The sequence below is a fragment of the Vigna angularis genome, chromosome 1 (assembly GCF_016808095.1).
Source record: "Vigna angularis cultivar LongXiaoDou No.4 chromosome 1, ASM1680809v1, whole genome shotgun sequence".
In the NCBI taxonomy this organism is placed as follows: domain Eukaryota; kingdom Viridiplantae; phylum Streptophyta; class Magnoliopsida; order Fabales; family Fabaceae; genus Vigna; species Vigna angularis.
Genome location: NC_068970.1, coordinates 30,494,503 through 30,521,749, shown reverse-complemented (window position 1 = coordinate 30,521,749; position 27,247 = coordinate 30,494,503). Strand labels below are relative to the sequence as shown.

Below are 27,247 nucleotides of genomic sequence, written 5' to 3'. Positions count from 1 at the left end.
TGCTTTTTAACACCAAATTTGACCAATTCACCAACCAAACTTCAGCAGAGGATTCAAACAAAACTGTAAATAACTTTTATGACTCCAGGACAACAAATTAAACTTGAACAAGACTCTAGAAATGCATTAAGAGATGTCCAAAAGTGAGTTCTAAGCTGGACAGATTCAAAAATCATAAAACTCAACAATCAATTGTGCAGATCAGTCCAAACTGCTGAAATATGTTTTTCTAGTAATTGGAAGAATGATGCAACCAAAATTTTTTTGACTTAAACCATTCACTATTCATATGGTATGAAGCTTTCACGTGTTCCAGCATTCAAGAACACAACCAGAACACATGGTGCAGAGTGAAATAAAATTGAAACAGATTCAATGACTATCATGCGTGGTACTGCTCTTGATGGAATCAAACTACACTTGAGCTCTTTGAATCATTGCTCTTATGATGTGCAGCTAATGAATACCCACTCAAGTCAAACAGATTTATCCAAGCACAAATCCACTTTAGAATTTGACAAAATCAAAATAATTGAACATGACTGGACATGACAACATCCGATTTCAAAATTAAAATACTCAAGGCAATGATGTGAACCGATTAAAATGATAAGCAATAAAGCAATTAAAAGCTAGAACAAATGAATCAAACATTGGAATCTACTGGAATTAAAATTGCAATGAAAAGTGTGCACATAATGAAGAACACGAAGGAAATGTTGATGACAGAATGGAATGAAGGAAAAATTGACTTAGCTGGAGCGTGATGTAGAACCTAGGCTCTGAAAACCACTTGATACAGTTGCTCCCAACTGGTGAATGATATGCGGCAACGAATGAATGGCAGAATCGTGAGCAGAGGTGAAATGTGCTCACGGGATTCAATTGGCAGCGGAAGAAATGTTGTTCAGTGATGTTGATGATGGAGGAAGAGCTTAAGGTGAGTGAGTAAACTAGCTCAGACGGCCTTCACTGGAAGGAAGCTAGGTTGAGGAAAGAAAGCTCAAGCTATGGTGACTTTTGGGCAGAGTTCGGGTGCTGGAAATGTTTCAGCAGAGTAAACTCTATATTCATTCAAAAGTGTTTCTACAATCTGAGCAAGGAGAATTTATAGTTGATTCTTGAAGCTGTGAACGGTGTAGATTAAATGAACAATATAGATCTGGAAACACGTGGCAAAGGTGTGAGACATGTGAAGCTCTTCTGGAATCAGCACTCAGACACGTGGTAGAGGCGTGGGATGCGTCAACTGGCCATATGGTTTGTGCCGAATTCTCTAAGCGCCAGGGTTGGTGCGTTGAGTGCCAACCTTTATTCTTCTCTTCTTGAATTTTGGCTATCCTTCCCCTTGTGCTGGTTTGGTCCATGCTGGATCTTTTGGTTGGTCTCCTGGCTTCCACTCAAAACATGCGAAGAGTACTTTACCTTCTGGAGGGGGATCTTCAAGGTCTTGTTGGAACTTTTTGACCATACCTCGTGTGATGGGGCCTTGATGTATCATTGGGCTTGGCTCCCGCGTATCACATAATATGGCTTGTCTTCCATATGTTGTTTTTCTATCAAAAGTTATGTGCCATTACAATGTTGACCTCATAGATGAAGTAACAAGAAGTTGTAACAAGACCAATCTCATCTTCTAGCTTGCTTTATGGGACTAAGAAAATGTGAAACTGGATGGGCCTTCAAGGACGAACATCAATCAATTGAAGGAGAATATGTGGAGGCACTTAATGTGGATGCTTCAAATGCTGGACTTGCTTCAAATACTTTCAAACCCATAACTGATTTTGAAAGATACATGGTTAATCAAATGCAACTTCACATTGCTAGGTTTGATAAAATTGAAATATCCATTACAAAAATTCAGCAAAAACTAAATAATCGAAACCTATATGATGAAGATGAAGAAGATGGAAACATTTGGACTAATAGTGAAGAGGGTATGGAAGAAGAAGACTTTGTGAACATTTCAGATTATAATAACTTTTCATTCAAATCATTTGTTTTTTTTTTGGGAAATCTGTAATACTCAAACCTTAAGGCTCTAGACTTTAGTGCTTTAGTTTTTGGCGTGTTAGCTAAATAGGTGCTTGTTTTTATTATCCGCACTTTTATTCTGAACAATACTCTATATTTTTGTATTTTAACTATGTTGTTGGTTGATTATATACATATCTAATAATTTGTACTTTAAACGTTTGGAAATTGTTTTTGGTTGATATTGATTGATTCAAATGTCCAAATCTGAATGTATGATTGAATTGCTCTGTGATTAACAATTGAGTTTACTTCAGATTACTAGAAATATGAATATGTAGGAATCAAGCTCTTTGGTACCAAATTGATTTTATTATGGCATATTGATTTGATATTTGATGTTGTGAAATTGATAATGAATCTATGGTTATTATCTTTTAATGTTTTGAAATTGATATTTTATCTATGATTGATAGAATAAACAAATATACAACATTCTATTGAATACTGGCCCCATATGGTATAAAGAACATGTTTCTGCAGGTTTAAATCCAAGTAATAAAGACTCTGTTATCAATATGGTCTATTTATACAATGATGCAAATTTTTAATCCATTAAGCAAAAAGTATAATCGATTAGATGATCACTTAATGATCACTTCTAGTTAAATATGCATTTAATTACCATATATGATCTGATGTATAAGTCTGAAAGGTCATTGGATATGTGTTTTAAGTACAATGCACATTATATGCTTCATCCCATTCAAATTCACATTGAATTCCATTATGCATAAACATATGTGCATCATTTTGATTCAAATCAAGTGCTTTTAATTTTGCCGCATAACTTTGTTAATATGTATCATCTTTTGCTGCATGATAACTAACATTTTAATTATTGTACTCTGTGCTTAAATTTGAAAATTATACTTGATTTGAGTATTGAAAAGTATACTTGATATGCTTATGATTTACAATCTTTAGCAATTGATATCTTTGCAATATCATATATGTTTAAGCAATTCTGTTATGATACATGCACAAAATGTAAAAGATTTATTCACTGTGACTATAATTGATTGCAATAACATTTCATCACTGAAAAATGTATTGTTTATCTTGGTTTAGATCATTGAATTGTCATTTTCTATCAATTGATATTGGAGCATTGCTTTTGCAGTAAGAGCTTGTACAACTATGGTAAGACATAAAACTTTATGAAACATTATAGGAATGTCTTCTTATTTAACAATGTCTTTATGATCCTCGACCAATGCTTTTAAGTAGATATTGGTATTCTTAATATCTATACAAATAAAGAGATAAAAAAAACATAGCACACAAAGTGTAGTACATACATGCATTTAATGTTTTATACGTTGATAGAGTGTTGAAGCAAGATTCATAATATAAGCGTTTATCGAAAGTCTGAGCTTTTTCAATATAGTAAAAATAATAAGATATATAACATTTACTACTTTTTTCACTAGACGTACTTTTTTCAAATATTGTTTATCCTTTTATAATTGGCACATCACTATTTATATTACAAGTGTTTAATAAAGATTTTTTGATATGCACTTGCTTAAACATTATACTTCACTAAACGATATTTTATTAAATATTGTTAGTTAAATTTCAAAACTTGAATTGTTAGATAATATACCCTCTCTACACGATTTTGTCTTTGAACTTCAATTAAATACACTTTTCTATATTCGAATTTTGTTTTATTATTCATTAACCAATATATGATTTTGCAAAAATATGTTTAATAAAAAAAATGAAAATTGATAAGTAAAAGGACATGTTATCACGTGAGCCAATTTTATATTATTCAAAATTAATATTTATCAATATTTTATTTTTCAACTAATTTTTTTAGGATAAGTAATGTTTATTTAGTTTTTAAAAAAGTTAAAACATGAGAGGAAAATAAAAAATAAAACATATGTTAAGACTTTTTATTTATCCATAAAGTCTTACTTGTCTCGAATAAAATTGTTTTTGATAAAAAAAATACAAGTTGTAGTGTAAATTAAAAAAAATAAATTTCACAAAATTAGTGGAACCTTACATAACGAGTGAGTATTTCCTTTGCTCTCTCGTACTGTTGATTCCAGTTTAAAATCGATTTTAGTACACGCTATATACAGCTAAAAAGTGAAAAAAGCTCCCGGCGAGGATCGAACTCGCGACCTTTCGCTTACGAAGCGAACGCACTACCACTATGCTACGGAAGCTGATTTTACTATAATTGAATATTTTAAATATTAATATTATTAACGTCAAAGTAGACTCTGTCAAAACCCTACGTAAAACCACCTTACTCTGACCTGCTGCCAGAATAGAGAAGACGAGATGTGCGGAATAGCGTTGATAGTCTCAGGCATTCGTATTGACACCTCATGGTTGCCCTTCGATTCAACAAGCTCAACTCGGAAAACCGAGAAAGTAAGTGCAACTCTTACTCTTTGAATCCATCAAAAAACTCTAAATCAAATGGTTATAGCAATTCGTACCATTTCCTTTCATCTGCCACAGTTGTTGTTCTCTTTGGATGATCTCAAAGCAGCTCTGCGGAGAAGAGGCCCCGATAGCGAGTGCGCCAAGAAACTTATTCTCCAATCCGAGGAAAACCTAATTTCATCCTTCACAGATGATGGCGTGTCATCTTCCGAACGCGACAACGCCGATGGCATCCACACCGCGAAGCTTCATTTCTTCGGTGCAACCTTGCAGCTCAGGGGAATTAATCCGCTTATTCAGCCACTGGTGGATGCGTCAGGGAATGTTCTCGTGTATAACGGTATTCTGAGCTACTTTCTGTCCCTCGTTTTTTTCTTCTTCTTTGAGTCATTCTGGTTTTAATTTCTACTTTGCTTTTCAGGTGAGATTTTCGGTGGATTTGACCTGGAAAGTGATTGCAACGATACTGAGTTTCTCATGCGGACTCTAGGGGAGTGTTGTTCCTGTGGTTCTTGTTCAGCTGGTTACTGTGTTGAATGTGGAAAAAATACAGTTTTGGGTGTTCTTTCAGCAATTAAAGGGCCTTGGGCTATCATTTATTGGCAGGTAACACCCAGTGGTAAGTTTCTTTGTATTTGAATCTTTTGCGGCATGATTTTCGCGGACATTGTGTCAGAGGCGGTGCTTTCTTTGTCTGCTATAGGATAGCTCCAGGACTCTTTGGTTTGGTCGGGATGGGTTCGGTCGGCGGAGCCTTCTCGTTCACTGGCCCACGGAAGATGACTCAACCTTTCTGCTTTCTTCCGTTTCACCTGTTTCGCCAGTTCAGTTTGCCCCTGGTAAGAATACCCGAAACAGCTATAATTATCTTGCTTCTGAACAGTCTATTGTCGGTTAGTTAAGTATTGACCATTTTTGTAATTTAGTGATGGTGGGAAGGTATTGTAAACTATGCACTCGGTCTGGTCTTGTTCTAATAGAGGGATGTGTCATTATGAAAGGCGTGCAGGAAAGAGAATGTGCTCTTTATATGGTGCTGCTCGGATAACTCCTGCTTCTTCTTTCAATATTGTTGATACTGGTTCTGAACAGATAGAAAATGCCAGTAAAGATAAAACTATGTTCTCACAGGACGAAGATAAAATAATATGGAAGAACTGCCAAAGTGCTTCTTGCCAATAAGTGCCCAGAGATCAACATCCTTTCTACTCGTTCTTTGTCTTTACTGTCCTATGTTCTGGTCCTCTTACCCCGATCCATCCTTGCCTAGTGCTGCTGTCTGTCCGTTTTGTTACATTCCAATACATTGTCATTGTCAACCACCTTTTCTTACGTCGTATTTGACAAGCATTGTCTTCTTGCTCTTTATGATCTTTTTACTATCCACTCACGTATCTCCTTTAATATACACGTTTAGTCAGGCCTGTAACAACATAAGCTCACCATTTGATTTGATTGAGCCTAATACCTGTTTGATAACTTTGGAACAATAATTTATTTTATTCAAAATTAAAAGACAACGGATGAAAGTCTTTTAAAAATGATAAATATCACTTCTTGAAATGTTTTTTCTTCTCCCACTTTCTCATGTATGATTTTAGTTTTAGTTGTCAACAACCAAATCTGCTTAAAGCTTAAGCTGTGATTTAGGTTCCTGATTGATTTTATATCTGTAATATCTGTTTATAGAGTACCTTTATGCTCGTAATAGATTATTTGACCTTTCTTACTGGCATAGTTGTAAACCTGGGCTAGTGGAGGAATCAATATGGGGGCTAGGTCACTCTTTGATTACTGGTCTGACTAAAAATTTCATCTTGACGAGAAAAATGAAAATCGCTGAAAGATGAATGTCCTGGTTTAATTCTAAAGTCTACCTCTGGTTTTCTTTAATCAGCACATTTTAATCTTATTGGCCTGGTTTAGGTTTTAGAACTATAGTTAGTTTTGTCAGTTCTTGAATTTGTAAACTGAATTTTGGAAGAATGAGTTGTGACTTAAAAATATTAATTTGCTTCAGAGGATGAAACTCGTAATGGGATAGGATGTTTTAGTTACTGGGAAGAGCTACCGTGTGGAATATATAATTTGCATGTGGATGTTTCAAAACCAAGCGGCTATCTGGTAGCTGAAGTCAAAATGCATGGATACGTAAACTCAATGTTAACTGAACTTATCAAGTGGGATAGAATTTCTGTTGAACCAAGCTCTGAAGACCTGAAAACATGCTGTCATAAGTTATCCAGGGGGCAACGTTCTATACATCTGGCTTCTTCAGAGTCAGTTCCAAATGAAACAGGTGATTAGTGTATAATAGTGTGCGAAAGTTCTACTTAGCTATTCGGTGCTTTAATTTTTAGCTATTCAGTACTTTAATTTCTGTCATGCATTCTAGTTCCTTACTTCCTTTTGCATTGTTTGGGAACTCTGCTCTAGCATCTTTGTCTTACTAGGTTTAGGCATGTCTTCATTATGCAGGCTCAGTTCAATATGCAATTCCGGTTCCAGCTCATAGTTTGCTTGATGCTTTAAAGGAATCTGTGTTACGACGTACTTCGTTGTATAATGTTTATCAGGTATGCAACCTAACTGGATCTGGTGATGAGTTTTGTCATTGATATTGTGTATTCTATAACTGTTGGCTACATCAAGGATAAATGTTCTTGTCGGTTTGTACTTTGTCAAGACTGTGAAGACAGTTTCAGCTGTGGGGATTTCTCTTACATTTTGGATCAATGAATTTGAGTCTTAAATTATATTCTTATTAACTTCAGCATGGGGCTGTCTCTATGACTAAACATTGTGTAAGGGACCTAAGTGCAAAAATTATTGAAGGAGTAGACAGCAAAGACGAAGAGATGGTTGGAGACAAGGGACCCCTGGTACAGGAGCAGAAAAGAATGAACACTCGGAAGAGTGAGAGAAAAAGACTCCCTAACAGAAAATGGGGTGATTACATGAGGCTAGGCTGATTTAAGGAGAGAGGGGAAGATGTCTTGGGTTATTGGGTGTTGTTGAATTGGGTCCCCCAAATTTCTCCATCTTATCCTCTCTAAATTTTCTGTTATCGGTGACTTTTCAGTACCCATTGTTGGGGCGTGGAACAATAATTTACATCATTATACAATAACTTTCTATATTCTATTTTAGTGCATTGATGCTTTCATTGCTACCATGGACGAAAACAGCGGCCTCAAAGAACTCCAGCATAATACGAAGAAAATGCTTGAAGCTTTGGAACAAATCCACATGGAGGGGGGAAAAGAGAAGAAGCAACTGCGAAAAGATTTCCAGGTCTGGATTTGGCTATTGCAGAGTTGTTTGAGTGGATAAACGATGGTGGTTCAAACTCGCGCAACCGCGATTTGGACAACCAGCCCTTTCATGTTTGAAGCGTCAAACTAGACTTCCCTTGCGTAGATGGTAGTGAAATGCTACAATGGACTTCAAAGCAAAACAGTTCTTTGAATATTATCATACCCCAAAGGCTCAATGGTTAATCATCGCTGGTATTCACAAGGACAAAGATGTTGTTCCCTGGTTTCAAATGATGCTTAAAACCAACACGTTTCAATCTTGGGCAGCTTTTATCAAAGTTTTGGAAACAGAATTTGGCCCTTCACTATATGAATGCCCATGCTCTAGTTGTCCCAGACAAGATCGGGAGTGAATTTTACCATTCATTCACCACTCTATCTAATAGGGTCACGGGTTTATCAACTGATACACTGTTGGATTGTTTTTTGAGTGGGTTAAAACCCAAAACCAGATGTGACGTCATTGCACAAGGCCCAAAATCTGTCTCGAAAATAGTGGCTCTTGCCAGACTCTATGAAGAAAAGTACACTCCCAACAGTCATTCCTATGTTCCTGCTAATCGGTTCCAAAACAAAAACAACACCCTTCCCCCTCTACTTCCAACACCAAACACTAAACCCTTGACCTAGGCGAACCACAATGTCAATGTAAAACGCATGACCCCAGCAGAGATATAAATTTGATGAGAAAAAACTTATGTTACAAATGTGATGAAAAATTTAATTCGAACCATAAGTGCACAAACCAACACATGTTTTTAATACATGTCCAAGAAGTTGAGGAAGAAACCTTGGAACCAGACCCTCCTCCCAGTGTAGAATCGATAGTGGAGCTCGAGCACAAGCTCTTACAATGCCCTAAAAGGAGCCAATGGGTTGGGCATATTGAAATTTCAGGGACAGTTGCAAGTGTCATGTTACATATCTTTGTGGACAGTGGCAGCAATGACAATTTTACTCAACTAAGAATTGCTCATTTCCTGAAGCTACCTATTGAACCAACACCTCAGTTCAAAGTTTTGGTAGGGAATTGCAATACGTTGACTGGCAGAAAGGTGTGTAAGGGACATACAATTGAAGATACAACATCATGTTTTATATTTATCTGCTTTCTTATTACCTATAGAGGGAGTAGATTTAGTGTTGGGAGCCTCTTGGTTGGCCACGTTGGGACCACATGTTATTGATTTTAGCACCCTCCCTTACATTAAAGTTCTATGTCAATGGACAGTTTGTCATGTAGGGTCAAAAATCTGAGTCTGGTGCAGTTGGAATTTCATTAGTTGCTAAGATGGAAAAACACGCATGCTATTGACCAAGCATTCATGCTGCAATGTCAGCCAGCTGAATTAGAGCACAACCAGTTACAGGGGACAGTCCAAGTCATGTTGAACTAGTTGGCTCGTTTATTGCATACATACCGAAAGGTTTTTGATTTTCCCATCGGGCTACCACTAGAAAGAGATCAAAATCATGCAATCAATTTAATGAATGGGGCTAATCTAGTAAAAGTACGACCATATCGATACCCTCGTAATCACAAAAGCCAGATTGAAGAAATGATACAAGAAATGCTATAGGAAGGTCTTATACAACCAAGCAATAGCCCATTTTCTTCTCCAATTGTTTTGATTAAAAAAAAAGATGGGACGTGGCGATTCTTTTCCAATGGCAACTGTGGATAAATTACCAGATAAATTATATGGTGCTCAATACTTCTCTAAGCTGGATTTAAGTTTTGCTATCACCAACTTTGAATGAAGCCAGAAGATATGATGAAAACAACTTTTAGGACACACCAAGGGCATTATGGTGGCTAATTATGTGATTTGGCTATTATAGAATTCCAAGACACCACATCTCTCACCTTCGAATACATATTAATCAAAGCATTGCAAACAAAAACATCACTTTCCAATCCATGCTTTATACATACAAATGAACCAACATCTCACAAACATCATTCACTTGTGCACAAATAGGAAGCACACTTGCTACCGTAAAAGTATCCATCTTCACCCCTTCAACCTTCATCCTACCTAAAACACCCAATGCCTTGGTTGCTTTCCCATTTTGAAGAAACCGCAAAATCATTGCAATCCAAAATCCTACATCTTGGATGGGCATATCATCAAACACCTTGTGGGCAACATCCACAACACTAAACCTTGAATACAAATGGATCAAGGAAGCAACCACATACACATCACCCACCCACTCAAACACGATTCAATCACTAGGATACACGTCATACTATTGGTACTAGGGTTCAATCACTACCCATGAAAAACTCACACCCACCCACTCAAACAATTCCGAGAAGATTAAAAATGAGAAGAAACCCTAATAGCAATGTGAAAAATGCTTTCTAAAATACTTCTATAGCACTTGGACGACTACAGAAAGCGAAAATAAAAAGAACCTTAGCAGCAACTTAGTAGAACCTAATAAGGATAAAAATATAATTTCATTTCCTTAACGGGTGGCAGATACCTATGGGTACAGGTAGTATGATACTCGATCCCAACCCATTAATGAGCAGGTACTAAATTACACGCTACTTGCTATCCGTTACCTGTGGGTACCAACAGATTTTATGTGTGAATACCTATGGGCGCAGGTATTTTTGCCACCCTAATACTATCTAAAGTGTATGTGTGTGTATATTGTATAAAAAGTAATAATTGAATTTAAGAAAAAGATATGAAGGTGAATGAGAGAAATGAATACTAAAAGAAGAAAGTGGGTTCGGGAAGGGAGGTGAAAGGGGAAAGTGGAGAGGAAAAAGCTAAACTTATATTGTCTACGTAAGCAATATTTTTTGTTCCCTTTTTAATTATCTTTATGACCAATCTTATTCAGTCATTTATTGGACAAATATTTTAACGAATAAATTTTGTAGGGAATTCAAACCACAAAAAAGTAAATGTTACAAAACTTTTAGAATTTCTTCACTGATAAAATAGGTAATGCTTATTCAAGGACACTTAACCAAATGTATTGAAAATCTGTTGCAATGCTGCGTTCTGAAACTAAGTTTGATTACTTTAGTGTGTTTCCCAAATGCAAATTGCAACTACTAAATGTCTCCACTGACATCTTTAGATATTTTTTTGACCGAAATGTATTCAAGTGATCAATGGATTCTATTGTATGTTTTGTTACCTTTAGAATATCTATTTGCTTCTGGATCTCTTCTGTAGCTTTTGTAGCCAAAGAATTTGAACTCTTGAATGCCCTTTGAATTTATTTGAGCTGTTCTTGTTGTGTTTTTGTATACCTACTTTTGTATTATAAATTTGCTTCTCAGTTTTGAAGGACAATGTATTTAGGAACTCTTCAATTTCCTTCCCCATATTAATCCACATGTTTTTTCAACATTGAGTATCTGATCTATTTTCTTATCTTAATTTTTATTTCTATTAAACACTATTTCTTAAGATTAATTTCAATTTTAAATCTGAATGTTGAAACATTATTGTATCAAATTGAAATTCTTTCATTTTATTGATAAATTGAAGTACTATTATTGTAATAATCTCAAAATTAGGAGAACATAATTTCTATCTGATAGAACTACGAATTACAACTGTAAACAAGACTGTGTTGTAAATCTTTATTGCTTATTTCCATTTCTGCACCTACCAACGTAATAGATATAGAAATGATATAGAATGTTACAAAGTGTTTCCCCCACTGAGGTTGTTGGAGAGAACCTCACTCTTCACAATTCTCCTAAACTTTTTCCTTTCAAAAAAGCTCCCCGCCCACAATTAACCCTGGATTATTTATAATAGTCCGTTACAGCTGGCACATTCCCTTATTTATTTCTTCTCTTATATACTATACCAAACTCATCACTCTTATTGAGTCTCATGACATACATCTGATATATACACTTATATTGATTGGAAAATTTAAGAAACGAACATAGGCTATTCTAGGAAACTAGAGATTGTGGGATTGATATGCTAGTAATAAAACCAAGATACAACCAATATACAAAATTAAAACCAATAGGAATAAAATCTGAAACTTCTTAACATATTGACAGAATAAACTCTAAAACTTCCTAAAATATCTCAACAAATCTTAATCTAATTTGAATTTGATTTTTAAAAATTTTGCACTGCACATAAAAAATTATGTTTGTTGATTTATAGTTTCCTCTCAAATTCGAAAATTGTTCTCTCTAATTTATTCATATCTATTAGTGAAAACATATAATATTCTCTTTGAATTTTTTATTTATAATATATAATTAAATTTAATGTGCTTGTGCAGTGTGTGAGAAACTTGATAGTGTTATTCGTATACATGATAGGACTCTTTGGATTTGTTTGCTTAGGCAGTGACATCTGGTATCAGACAAGAGGAATTTGTTCCAGTTGCAATTCTTTTCTCAGGTGGCCTGGACTCCATGATACTTGCAGCATTATTGGATAAATGCTTAGATCCCAATTGTGAGTGCGTCTAAATTGACTTAATTTGCCAACTCTAATGTTGATTATAATTTATATGATACAAACTTCATTAGTTTCTTTTTCGGTTTTGAGATGTATAAAGTAGGAGAATTGGTTGAGTTGACATCTTCCAATTTGAGAGCCTTCTGTTAATCTGTTTTTTAATATATTTTGGATTGACAGATGAAATCGATCTACTTAATGTAAGTTTTGATGGTCATTTAGCTCCTGATAGACAATCTGCGAAAGCAGGGTTGAATGAACTAAGAAGAGTTGCACCTTCCAGGAAGTATGCTATCTACTGTTTTTCTATCTGTTTATTTTTTTGTTCCTTTGTTTATGTATTTGTTTTTTGTTTGAATGCATAAATTGACTTTTTCTCTCTCTCCTTTTCAAGACTAAATTGTTATCTAAATTAGTCTGTTCTTCAAGTATAATTGAGTAATATTAAGTTTAGGTTTATAGTGTTGACTTTACCAATTTATTTGGTATGAAAATTTTGAAAAAAATAGAGGAAATTTTACTTATTATCAGATTAAATATTTCAACAGGAAACTATTTCCTGTTAAATGGTCTGAAACATATTTCTATTGTTATGTGGGGCACAGAAAATGGTCTGAAACATCTTTTTCCTGTTGGAAGATATTTCACTTAGGATAATGTATTTTCCATTGTTGGGGGTATTAAATATGGTCTGAAACATCTTTTTAGTGAGATAATGATAGAAGTGGTTAAATCTATACAAAAAGATTGCTGTAAAGATCTCCTAGGAAATGTTCCCAAACAGAGATGAAATTTGATGCAAACATAAAGGAAAAAGAGACACCCGGTACAGAAAGAGAAATCACGAGCTCACCAAGAATTCAAGAGCCTAGTTTCTCCCAACTAATTACCCACTGATTGACTCGTCCCCAGCACCCATTTTCCTTCTTGTCCACTAAATGGGAGGCCCTTTAACTAACAGAGTAGAGCTGTAAGTGAGACAAATAATATTGATACCTATTCAACCTAAAATTAATGATATTTTATTACACAATAATTCTTGAATGAGAATTTCAATTTTTTATGAAAATAAGAAAACAATACAAATGACGGGAACCCAGAAAGAGGTTCTTAGAATCTAAAGTAAGACAAATTAAGTCTGTCTTTAGTAAAATCAACACCAGTAGTAATAACCACCTGTTTTGAAGTCTCCACTTGATAGACTTCTTTGGTCAAGAAGTCTATCTACCACTTAAAACAGCACACACGCACAAAATACTGGATAAAAACAGTACTGTATATTACTCTGATGAACAAGAATACAAAAGTACAGTACCCAACTCTCAAGGGAGCACTCTCCCTCCACAGGAACAACCTCCTGTCAATACAACTAATATCAAAAGCTCTCCTCACACAAGACCTCCCTGTCTATCTTATAAAGGCCCCCCAACCAACTAATCAACTAACAACTGATTCCTAAACTGTTTCCCTCTGCACCCATTATATCGGATCACCTTATATCCTATCATTACACCCCGCTGCAGAACAACCTTGTCCTCAAGATTGAAACCGTGAAGCTTGATTGCTTGGCTTCTCTTCATCATCTTGTTATCATATGAAGAGAACCCACTGACTATGTCCTCCAATTCAGGTCTGGAGGCTTGGGTGGTGGTCTATATGAGAGAATTATTGACTCCTTCTGTTCCATTAATAAGAACTACTCCTTGTCCAAGATTCCCCTGGACCATATGACTGTTCTATACTGCTTTCTGACTTGGTGACCTCTTACATTGTAGAGCACAAGTATTGCAGTTTGCTCTGAAATTGTTTGCACTGCTTCCATTCCTGAAGTTTCTTTCCTACCATCTTTACCTTCCCCTACTGTGTGTAATATAAGATGGCTAGATAATAAAGATTCTGCAAGAAACCTGGAAATTCCTTTGTGGCCATTGCGAGAAGCTAGACCTGCAGATGTTATAACCTCAATAATTTCAGGATATGGCTCTGTAACAGCCCTAGTGGATGCACCCATGGACGCCTAGACCAAAGCTGGGTCACTCCTTGACACTGTTTTAACCCCAAACTTCAACAATTCTTCCCCCTTCTTCACTGTTTTGACATACGCACCACAACCTACCACACTATCTCCACTAAAAACAACTTTTGCAACTTTCTATGCAGCAACACCAACAATGTCTCCATCACCGTTTTCATCTTTGCCTTCCCCTTCACATATATTTTCTTCTCTCCTATCTTGCCCTCTAATTTCTGCAAAATAATCAACACTAAAAACAACAGCTTCTAACACTCTACTACCTGATGTAATGGTAACAACATCCCCCTCATGGTCTTGGTCAACCCCATCCTCTGCACTGATATTTGTTTCTCTTTCCTTCTCCCAATTGTTTGAATTTTCCCCTCCATCTAAAGGTTTCTTGGCTTTCTTGATGTCTAGCAGACTATCTTGCCCAGCCTCCATACTTATCTTTCCTTCTTTCTTTCCTTTCAAGACATCTTGAAGAAATTCCTCTCTTCCTCCTATTTTTCCTTTGTTAACAAAATCTTGATTTCCATTTACAGACCCTAGACTGCCTTCTAATCCTTTTTCCTGATTCTTGGTCCTTCTCCCAAGAATTCACGTGAGTTCTTTAAGTTCTTGGCGTACCCCTCTCATCTCGGCCTTCAATTCCTCCATCATTGTCTCCATCGAATCAAACCGCCCTTCCAGAGTACTCACTTCCCTCCATCCTTCCCTCTAGTGCGTTTAGCTTTCCCTCCATTGCGCTCCACAACATTTGATTCGGCAGGTCGGACCAATTTGATAGATTTCTTTGGTCAAGAAGTCTATCTATCACTCAAAACAACACACACACACAGAATAGCAGACAAAAACAATACTGTATATTACTCTGATGAACAAGAATACAAAGTACAACACCCAACTCACAAGGGAGCACTCTCCGTCCACAGGAACAACCTCCTGTCAATACAACTAATATAAAAAGCTCTCCCCACACAAGACCTCCCTGTCTATCTTATAAAGGCCCCCCAGCCAACTAACCAACTAACAACTAATTCCTAAACTGTTTCCCTTTGCGCCCATTATATCCTATCACCTTAATTCCTATCACCACTGAATAAGGTTTTGTAGAAATAACTTTTAATATACTTGAAGAGCTCAAAAGTAGCTACTTAAGATTGAAACTGTAAAATAATTCTAGAGGGCTTAATTGATCCCTCTCACAATCTTCTATTTATAAGAATAAATTGATACACAAGTACATGGTAAATAGGGTAACCCTAGACACAATATAATCATGATAAATAGGGTAATCCTAGACACAATGTAATCATGATAAATAGGGTAACCTTTGACACACTATAATGATGATAAAATAGGATAAATATCCTAACACTCCTCCTCAAGCTGGAGCATACAAATTGTATGTACCAAGCTTGGAACAAATAAACTCAATCCGAGGACCCCTTAATGACTTGGTCAATACATCTGCGAGTTGATCGTTTGACCCAATAAACTCAGTACATATTTCTTTGGTCAACAACTTTTCACGAACAAAATGACAATCAATTTCTATATGTTTAGTCCTCTCGTGAAACACTGGATTTGATGCAATGTGGAGAGCAGCTTGATTGTCGCAATACATCTTCATAGTATGGATGTCACAAAATTTAACCTCTTGAAGGAATTGTTTCACCCATATAAGTTCACATGTTAGTGATGCCATTGCCCTATACTCGGCTTCCGCGGTTGATCGAGCTACTACATTCTGTTTCTTACTTTTCCATGAAATAATGTTTCCTCCCAGAAAAACACAATATTCTGTAGTAGACCGTCTATCAATAGGTGAACCTGCCCAATCTGCATCACAATACCCAGAGACCTGAATGCTTCCTTTATCTTCATATAACAATCCTTGCCCGGGAGCCTTCTTTACATACCTTAGAATGCGAATGAGAGCATTCCAATGGTCAACACATGGAGCCTGCATGAACTGACTAACCACTCCAACTGCAAAGGATAGATCTGGCCTTGTAATAGTGAGATAAATCAGTTTTCCAACCAGCCTCCTATATCGGAGAATAATTCACCTTCTTCTGTCCTTAATTTCTGGTTTGGGTCCATGGGATTGTCTACCGGTCTACAATCAAGCATGCTTGTTTCTTGTAATATATCAAGAGCATACTTCCTTTGGGAGATTACAACTCCATCTTTTGATTGCGCTACTTCAATGCCTAAGAAGTATTTGAGACTTCCAAGATCCTTGGTTTGAAAATGTCTACACAAGTACTCTTTTAGTTGAGATATTCCAACATCATCATTTCCTGTAATGACAATATCATCAACATATACTATTAAGTAAACACATTTCCCGAGAGAAGAATGACAATAAAAAATTGAATGGTCTGTTTCATTGCGTTTTAGCCCAAATTTTTGAACAATGGAGCTAAACTTTCCAAACCAAGCACGTGGGGATTGCTTGAGGCCATATAGAGATTGATGCAATTTGCATACCATACCAGACTCCCCTTGAGCAACAAACCCAGGAGGTTGCTCCATATAAACTTCTTCCTCAAGATCACCATGTAGGAAGGCATTCTTGATATCCAATTGATGAAGTGGCCAGTGACGAATGGCTGCCATGGCAAAGAAGAGACGAACAATAGTCATCTTGGCTACAGGAGAGAAAGTGTCACAATAATCAAGACCATAAACCTGAGTGTAACCTTTTGCAACAAGCCGAGCTTTGAGCCGATCAATTTCACCATTAGGGCCAACTTTAACTGCATACACCCATCGACAACCAACCGCCTTTTTTCCTGGGGGAAGGGGCACCAGCTCCCAAGTATTACTGTGGTCAAGAGCCTGCATTTCTGCAATCATAGCTTGTCGCCATCCAGGATGATCAAGTGCTTCTTTCACATTCTTGGGTATAACAACAGAGGACACTGAGGATAAAAGAGAAAAATAGGAGGGCGACAATCGATGATAGCTTAGAAAATTATAAATGGGATGAGGGTTTCAAGTGGAACGGGTACCTTTTCTGAGGGCAATAGGCCATGCTGAATCATTTGCACCAGGAGGCGTGGGAGGAGGTGATGAGGGAAAAGAATCTGAAGTAGGAGATTCACCATTGTCTTGGGGAGGTGGATTATCCATTGGGGCCCTGTGTGGGATGATCTCAGTATGTGGAGAAACAGGTGTAGAAGGATTGTGATCAAGACTTGGAATGATAGAGACAGTGGAGTTATTTGACTCAGCCATTGGAATAGGAAGGACCTGCTGGAGGATAGAAACATCCTGAACAGATGGAGAGAAGTAAGGAGTCTGTTCAAAGAATGTGACATTGGCAGACATGTAATACTTATTAGTTTCAGGAGAGTAACACCGATATCCTTTTTGAAGTTGAGAATAGCCTAAGGAGACACATTTGAGAGCGCGAGCGGAGAGTTTGTCTAGACCTGAAGACATGTCATGAACAAAACATACACAACCAAACACTTGGGGAGATGTATGAAAGAGAGGATCATTAGAAAACAAAATAAAGAAAGGGACTTTATTATCAAGAGAGGAGGAGGGCATCCTATTAATAAGATAACATGCAGTTAAGATGGCATCCCCTAGTGATGGACAGGAATATGGGCACCAAGCAAAAGGGTACGAGCAGTTTCAACCAAGTGTCTATTTTTTTGTTCTGCTATACCATTTTGCTGTGGTGTATGAGGACAAGTAGACTGATGTAAGATACCATGGGAACTCAAGATGGCAGAAAAGGAGGATGAGAAATACTCTTTTGCATTATCACTTAATAATTTGATTACTCTTTTGCATTATCACTTAATAATTTGATTACTTGACCAAATTGATTCTTGATTTCATTCAAAAAGGAGGTAAAGATAGCTAACAATTCAGAACGATTTTTCATAAGATAAACCCAAGTACATCTTGAATATTCATCAATAAAGGTAACAAAATATATAAAACCAAAGGAGGAGATACGACTAGGTCCCCATATATGAGAATGGATGATGGAAAAACTAGAATTACATATTGATTGAGACCTTTTAGGAAAGGAAGATCTAATATGTTTTCCTAATTGACATGACTCACATTCTAAGGTTTGGAGACCACTAAGTTTAGGACACATCTTTTTTAATTTGGACAAATGAGGATGGCCAAGTTAATTTGGCGCCGGACATATATATATATATTACGAGACAGAAACCAGAGCGGGATCGACCCGCTCTGATACCAACTTAAGATTGAAACTGTAAAATAATTCTAGAGGGTTTAATTGATCCCTCTCACAATCTTCTATTTATAAGAATAAATTGATACACAAGTACATGATAAATAGGGTAATCCTAGACACAATATAATCATGATAAATAGGGTAATCCTAGACACAATGTAATCATGATAAATAGGGTAACCCTTGACACACTATAATGATGATAAAATAGGATAAATATCCTAACATAGCTAAAAGCAATTTATTTTCTCTTAAGTCATTGTTAGAATTTACCATTGTATTTATAGAGTACAGTAGTGCAGAACACAAAAGGTCCAGAAACCCTAAAACACGTGGAGAGACAAGGTATGGAGGATCGTTTGGAAAACTGACAGAGTGAGGAGCTTTATTTTCAAGAGAAGAAGGCAACCTATTGATAAGAAAACAGGCAGTAAGGACTGAATCTCCCCAATGATGAAAGGAACATTAGTATTCAACATGAGGGAGCGTGTAGTTTCAATAAGATGTCTATTCTTTCTCTCTATTGTAGAGTGTGAGGACATGTCAACTAGTGTAAAATTCCTTGGGAAGATAAGAATGATGAAAACGCTATAGAAAAATATTCCTTAGCATTATCACTTATGAGAATTTTAATTGTCTTCTCAAATTGGTTCTTAATTTCATTAAAAAAAGACATAAATATGGATAAAAGTTCAGATCTAGAAAATTCATCAATGAAGGTTACAAAATAGCTAAAACCAAAGGAAGTAACATGACTTGGTTCCCAAATATCAAAATAAATAATTGAAAAAGCAAAATTACATTGAGTCTCAGACCTTTTAAGATAGAAAGATCTAACATGGTTTCCTAACTGACAAGACTCACAATCTAAGACTTGAATGTGTTTGAGACTCAGAACCACCATCTTCAACTTGGGTGGCCCAAATGATCATGGAAAAGTTTTGGTGATGAAGTTGCAAAAAAGGAATCTGAGGAGCTAGGTTTTAGGAAATAAAGTTCCCGTGACTTATGTCTTTCTTCAATCAAACGACCTATACCATGTTCCTGTATAACAAAGGAATTAACAATAAAGGTTATAGAACAATCTAAGGAACGAATCAATTGGCTCAAAGAGATTAAATTGTAAGGACAATGAAGAATATACAAAACATAATTTAAATTTAGTGAAGGAGATAAGGAAACTTTGCTAATTCCCTAGATGCCACTTTGGATCCATTGGCAATGGTAATGAAATGAGGAATTTTCTGAGGGGACATGGAAGAAAATGAAGGAATGTTACCAGAGACCTGATCTGAGGCACTTGATTCAAGAATCCATGGACTATGACCTTCCACAGATTGAGAGATGCATGCAATTGACACATTTGGCATTGAGGAGGATACGCCAAGATTGGTAGATTTTTTGGACTTGTACTTAAAAATTCTTTGTACACTTAATTCAAAATTCTAGAGTCCAAATTATAAGATTTAAAATGCATGGGCAACTTTATCTGGAAAACCATGTAAGGCATAACATTTTTTTTGGGTATGGCCTATTCTCTTACAATATGAGCATTGAGGACATCCACTTTGACCACCACGTCCTCCTTGGTTGCTCCTACCTTCTCCCCTTCCTTATGGTGCTACCAGTGATGATGTTTTAATACCATCAATTGAATTCTCATCTTTTACTAATGTAGGTACCTGCAGAAGTCGAGTAACTAAGTTGTTCATTAATGGGAGTTGATCCCCAACTAAAACTTGATCACGAACATGATCAAAATCCGAGTGTAGACTTCTCAGAATTATGATCATGTAAAACTTATTGTTTTTTTTTTTTGTGGATATCCTCTATTGAATTAGCCACAAAGAAGTTCTTTAACATTTCTACCGCAGCCTGAGCCTTTCCTATATGAGAGACCATATAATGATTGGCTCGTTTGAGAGAATTCACTCTGAGTTGCATCAAAGAGATGTTGCACATCATTAGCAAAAATATCTTGTGTTGTCCATAAAAAGGAGCACGTCTTATAAGTTCTCAAAATTTCTAAGACCTCTTGCTCCACAGATTGCCATAGAACAACACATAACTGAAAATCAAGTTTCTGCCACTAGGGTTTCTCTTCATCTGGTAATGTAGAAACATCTTGTTCAAGATGATTATGGTATCCTTGATCAAGAAACCATAACTCCACAAAAGAAGACCAAGATAAATAATTTTTCTAGGTGAGCTTTGCAGAAGTAATGGTAGGAGTAGCAAATAGAGGAGTTATTCCAAAACCCGAAGCCATTCCAAAGAAAACTGCAAGGAGAGAAAAACTTAGGATTCCAAAGAAAACTTGAGGGAAAAAACCTTAGATATGAGCCGCGACCAACGAAACAGAAAAACCGGGACCACAACATGCCTAGGAGGTTTTGGTCAGACGACTAGTAGTGGCGCGATGAGATTCTGGCACTGAGAAGGTGGCGCGTGACAGCGGACAATGGTGGTGAATGGAAGAAGGAAAGCAACGCCGATGACAAACAATGAAGACCCATTGGTCTGACTCTTGATACCAACTTAAAGAGTTTAGAAGTAACTAAAAGCAATTTATTTTCTATTAAGTCATTGTTACAATTTACCACTCTATTTATAGAGTACAATAGTGCATAATACAAAAGGTCTAGAAACTCTAAAACCCTAACCTAATAGTTGGGTTCCCCTACATAATAATATAAATAATAAAGAACATTACATTTCAACAAATACATTAGTAGAATCTTCTCAATCCATAGGTTAAACCAATTTTCCCGAGAAGCAATCTCAATAGCATGCATGACCCCTAGTAATTCAGGTTGAAGAGAATTATGACGAGAAAGAAAAATTGAAAAACAGCGTATAATCCCAGACCTATAGTCTTTGAAAAGTCCTGTGCACATTATAGAAGGATAGTTAATGGCCACTCCATCTAAGTTACACTTTACCCAATAACAAGGTGGAGGTAATCAATTTACTTGAGTGATCTTTGGAGCAAGTTTCAACTTGATCACCAAGTTATTTTTAATTATTGGTGTTGGAGATCCCACACCTACTATAATAAATATAACCAAATTGTAGTATCTCCTTCCCACCCTTGAGATTTCCAATCCTTAGTATGATAAAGTGTGTTAGAAATTCTACATCTAGTCATATGACAAACTTATAGTATATAAGTATCTTATCTTATAGTTGGTTTTGTTGGATTGAATTAGACTTTAGATCCATTATGTAATAATTAGAATAATCAAATGACCTAATTCAATAAAGTTTTCATAACAACCCACAATACTATAAGTTCGAAAACTTAAAAAATTTCCAATCTCTGTGATATTATATTACTAATGATCTTACCATCCAATTTCCATTCCTCATTCTTTACTCCTTTAATTAGTGTCATAAATTTATGATGCTTATGTTAAGCGTAAATTGCATATCAAAATTTATTGTGTTAGTTTTTAGTTTCATGTGTAGGCTTTAGCATATGGTAGGTATGTTTACTGCAAAAAAAAATACAGCGTCAATTATACAGATTAAGTGATAACATTGGGCAGTATTAAGGAGAATAAAAAAGGGTATCCTTTTCTTGGCTTCATGAACAGTCCATTTCTCACTTGCTCTGTTAGGATGAATCTCTTATTCTTTTATTTTACTTATTTTATATATATATATATATATATATATATATATATATATACTCTGTCATTAGACTGGATTCTTATGTAGTTAAGTTGTTGTGATCATGAACCTATTTATTATATGTTCTTTATGTCGAAATATCTATTTTTAGCATCTATCATATTCAGGTGAAAGGGTGCTACAATTTATAATTTCAGGTGGAGACTTGTGGAAATTGATGCTGACTTGTCAGACTTGGTGTTCGAAACTAGTCATGTTGTGTCACTCATAAATCCTGCCAACACCTACATGGTAATACTTAATCTTCTGGATCTGAAATTTACAATTTTTATTCTGTCATGTATATGCATTTTTAGTTATTTTAGGTTGATTTGAGTAATTTAATGTCCAACCAACTGCAACTGCACCTGTTGAGAGGGGATATGCATATCATCAAGGTAGTCAATAGCATGTCTATGATACCGGGAAGCATTTCCCAATTTAGTTATTTGGAGATAATACGAGATCCCGTGGAAGAGAGAGAGTGAATTGAAGAAAACATTCAGATGTTGACAAGTGATAAGAACAGAAATTTAACTATACCAGTTTCTAAGGATTTAGGTACTGAACATTACAATTATTGGAACCTTGTTAAAAGTTTTTGAACTATATGTACGTAACTTAAACTAGGTGATATGTTGACATAGGGATATGTTGGTTTTCATGCTGAATGAAATCGTTTTTTTTTATTCTAATTTTAAAGTGACTGAAACTTTTGAGAGGTGAAATGGAAATTTTAGACTGCAAACCATCTTGATGAGTTTTTTAACATCTTTAGTATTTCTAATTGATGATTGGTCTGTACTTTTTCAGGACCTTAATATTGGAATAGCTTTATGGCTTGCTTCTGGTGGCAATGGATGGGTCTCTGATGCAAATATATCTGATAATGACAACAATCATGTACGGATTAAGTATAAGTCGAATGCAAAGATTCTTCTAGTTGGTTCTGGTGCTGATGAGCAGTGTGCTGGGTATGGGAGACACAGGACAAGTTATAGACGTGGAAGGTACTAATATAAAAACGGTAAATTATGTTTTAGTGTTATTCTTGTCCTTATGTTTATGATGAACAATGATAAGATCATTTTTTATTCTTTCATCTTTGTTTAATAAATAAAACGTTTCCTTGCCCATTTTAGTTTTAGTAGGATCTTATAATATTCAGCTCAATTGTTGAGTCTTGTATCTTTGCATCATTCAATTAAATTTAAGAAATTTCCTAAGATTTAAAATGTTGTTCTGCAAACTTTGTTTCCAAAAATATTGAAACCCCTAATTTCTTCTGCTAAGATACGAGCGTTATCATTTTCTTTCTCTAAAAATATTTGTCCTTGATATCGTTTCTCAATTTTCAAAGTTCCATCAAATTGCTATTTTTTTTGTTAAGTTGAGAGAATTAAATGTTATTTTAATCCTAATTTTGGGACATCTTTGACAACATTTTGCATGATTGGGGAACTAAATTGATGACACTTTACATTATTGAAGGACTAAATCGTTGACTTAACATTTCAAGGACCTCATGACCCTTATATGCCTAGATGATGAAATCAGGTTTGACCTAAATAATTTATTGAACTGAGTGCTTGATGGATAATTTATTTAGAAGATTTGTCTTTTTTTTTTAAGGTGGTAGTTTAATGCCATTCTACCAAGAGAAGCAATATTATTGAAATTCTTAGGTTAATTGATTGTTAACAGTACTGATTAACTGTGGAATATATGTGCATTATCGTCTAATGTATTCTGATGACATACTATGCCTTGATCAGTTGGCTGGGGCTACACGAGGAAATGAGACTCGATATGCAAAGAATTTGGAGAAGAAATTTAGGGAGAGATGATAGGTGTATTGCTGATAATGGGAAGGAGGTAATAATCAAAGTCTATTAAAAATCAATATGGACCTTCCAGTTATTTATCTTTCCCCCCTTTTTGGCTCTTGTTTCCTTTAGGCTAGATTTCCATTCTTGGATGAAGATGTTATAAGGCTGCTGCTCAATATGCCGTTGTGGGAAGTTGCCAACCTTGATCAACCTATCGGCATTGGTGATAAAAAGATCTTACGAGAGGTATTACTATTTTTTTGAGTTTGGATGATTTGCTCACTTTCTCCTTTTCAACTGTTTTATTGTTGAACATTTGATGGCTGGCTGAACCGACACTTGGTCAATATCTTTTTGTATAACTTTGACTGAGCAGAATCTTGTGATACGAGTGTTTAGTACGTAATAAGAGCAAAATTATATGCCTTGAGGATAAGTGCTACTGCCTGAGCTGAATCCACAATCCATACACGAGAAAAAAAGAAAAAAGCTTCTGCTGTAGATCCGACAGGAAATTTATTTTCCCTTAATATGTTTTACATCAGTGTCGGTATACCAGTGGAATGTATTTGACACCCCCCAATCCTGCTTATATTTTATAAGATATAGTACTGATATTTGTTCTTGTTTCTAGTGACTACACGGATTTGATGTTCAAATTTACCAAATTATTTCCCTTTATATTTGAAGTGGCCCCCAAAAAAATGAATTCCCGAACTTGAATCTCATAGTTGATATTTCTTGAAGGTTGCCAAATTGCTTGGTTTATATGAAGCAGCAGTTCTGCCAAAACGAGCAATTCAGGTGTGTGTTCTGAATCTTTACACTTGAATTTACTTGATGAAGAACTCGGTGAATTCCTAAAACTACGTAAAACCATCACGGGAAAGACAATGTTGTTTGACGAGTTGCAATTTTTAAATATAAATCTTCTAGGTTAGTTCTAATTTTAATCCACTATATAGGATAGTTGATTCATTCATAGGACGCTTTAGCCTTGGCTTAGGAAAATGATAAAAGAAAGAAGAAATAAGAAAGGTACTAGAAAGTGAAAAGAAACTAGGGAAAAATTCTAGTAGAATCACATTACCTTTTCACTAGATTTCTTGTTAGATGTCAAATTGTCAATAGAGCTTATGCATTGTAAAATGTGTTGCTATGAGTTTAGTGGAAATTGATTTTTTATTTTATTTTATTTCACATGCATTTTTATTAGAAAGTAACGTATCAGGAAATAATAGCTAAACCAGAGGAGAGGGTGCAGCTTCCCTAGATGAGTGAATGAATATAATTTGTTTATATGTGGAACATATGTTTGTAGTGATTGATTTGTGTTTGTATTATGTTTGTTGTTGTAGTTTGGTTCAAGAATTGCAAGGGAATCAAATCGGAAAAATTTTGGAAGCAATCGAGCAGCAAATCAGGCATCAGCTGGCAGCGTAAGGATTAATAGGAAATCCAGTTTTTGTTGATTTCTTTTCGCACGCGGAACGCGTATTATTTTCTATTCAAAATCATTAATATATTTAGTTGCTTGAAATTACTTGCCTGTAAGAGAAACAAGAAGACATCTATTTCTCAAGGTCTTTTTTATCATATATGTAAATATGACCTTTCAAATAACCAATTAAAAAATGATTGAAAATTGGTTCAAACTATAAAAAAAAAAGAAACTCAAAATATTGAAATTGATCAAAATAATTTTTTTAAACTGTTTGATGTATTTTTTTAATTGAATGATCTGGTTCGGATTTTGGCTTAAATTGTATTCAGATACTATTGGTAATTAACCAAATAGAGATTTTAAAGTTGTTTTTATAGTTTTACTGTATTATACTTGTTTCGGTAAAAAAATTGTCTTTTATTAAAGACAAAAATGATCAGAATTTTGACTCAGTTTGTGACTACTTTTATTTGTCTCTTGGCTGTAAAAGTTAGTATTTTATTTATAGGTAAAATGATTACAAATAGTTTCTATTGCTAATATCATAAGAACGTTTTATGTTACAAAGATAAAAACAAAAGGTTTAATCACTTTCAATGTTCGTATTTGTGCAGGATTGTTTTAATTAGATCTTCGTATTTTAACTGATCTTAATTAGGTATTTTTTTGTGAAAAATTGACTCAATTTGAACCTTGCCTTTAAATTTAGTAGATGGTGTTAAAATTTGTATGTCTTAACTTGTTAGCCGTGCAATTTTTAATGATGTGGCATAACGTGATGAAATTTATTTTATTTTATTAAGTTTTACTGTTGCAATATTTAGGTTAGGGGTTAGACTTAGAATGTTAAGGTAGTGAGTTTGGAGATTTTTTTTTGGGTTCTCTTCGCACGGTTTTGGTCTCTGAGGGTTATTGATGAGGATGCCAAGCTAAAAGCTATCGATTTTGGGTTGTCTGTTTCTTACAAGCCTAGTGGGTTGTGGGTTGAACATGATTGTTGTTACAATCTTCAATTTGGTTACTTTGGTGATGTGATGCGACGTTAGAGTATTAGCGCTTCCTTTCCTTTTTTTATTTCAGTTTTTTGGTTTCTAAACGTGGGTAGTGTGTTGGGGAGATTGTTGATCTGATTGAGGGTGGATGATTGATGGATTCCTTATTCCAAGCTATCTCTTGGGTTGGGATTTTAGTATTTTGTGTGTATGGAAGAGTATTTGACAGAAAATGTTCCGAGAAATTAGTTTCTAACTCTAGCTCAGAGATAACCAGAGTTTACCTCCAAAAAGTTGGAACCTTTTTTGGGTGGAATCATATTCTATTTTTAATTTGGTGGGAAATGGGTCTAATTATATTCTTAGTTCGTTCGTTATACTTCAAACTAGTGTTTACAATCTTCTTGACTCCAATGTTCAGGGTGGATGAGGACTGAGCCAATGCTCAGCCATGTCCAACAGACCCTCCCATCTTTATCCCCTTCCAACACTCACACACCAACAATCTTACCCATCTTCGTCTTTCTTTTTTTCTTTTTTCTTTTATTTTATCTAGCCACTATGAGTTCGACGGAAAAATTATCCGACGACCGGAAGAGCAAAGGAGGAAGAAGAGAAAAAAACTTTGGGGACTATGGGATTTCATGGCATCGGAGAGAGAGAGTAAGAAAAGTAATTTGTTTGAAATTGGAATTTTATTTAAAACATAAAATAAAATAAATTCCATCACACTATGCCACGTAATGAAAAATTCTCAGTCAGCAAGCCACGACACAATTTTTAACGTCGTCCAGCCTACTTAACGATAAGGTCCAAATTGAGTCATT

At 35.4% G+C, this 27,247-nt stretch overlaps 1 protein-coding gene and 1 non-coding gene across 4 annotated transcripts; one reads left to right on the top strand and one right to left on the bottom strand.

Annotated features, from left to right (window-relative positions):
• Positions 1–4,151: 4,151 nt before the first annotated feature.
• Positions 4,152–4,223, bottom strand: TRNAT-CGU (transfer RNA threonine (anticodon CGU)). The gene has a single exon. It is a non-coding gene; the product is annotated as a tRNA-Thr (tRNA).
• A 53-nt stretch (positions 4,224–4,276) lies between these two features.
• LOC108320630 (uncharacterized) lies at positions 4,277–25,607 on the top strand. Of its 3 annotated transcripts, XM_017552111.2 has the most exons (14): positions 4,277–4,434; positions 4,525–4,789; positions 4,871–5,055; positions 5,153–5,288; positions 6,470–6,748; positions 6,928–7,025; positions 12,115–12,229; positions 12,413–12,518; positions 22,314–22,407; positions 22,969–23,165; positions 23,931–24,030; positions 24,114–24,230; positions 24,732–24,788; positions 25,343–25,607. In XM_017552111.2, exons 1-14 carry the CDS (start codon positions 4,342–4,344, stop codon positions 25,454–25,456), a joined length of 1,956 nt encoding a protein of 651 aa, XP_017407600.1. In that variant the 5' UTR covers positions 4,277–4,341; the 3' UTR covers positions 25,457–25,607. The 3 variants fall into 3 exon arrangements, with proteins under 3 accessions (XP_017407600.1, XP_052736167.1, XP_017407618.1); XM_052880207.1 differs by lacking the exon at positions 6,470–6,748; XM_017552129.2 differs by lacking the exons at positions 24,114–24,230; positions 24,732–24,788; positions 25,343–25,607 and adding an exon at positions 23,647–23,712.
• The last annotated feature ends 1,640 nt before the right edge of the window (positions 25,608–27,247 follow it).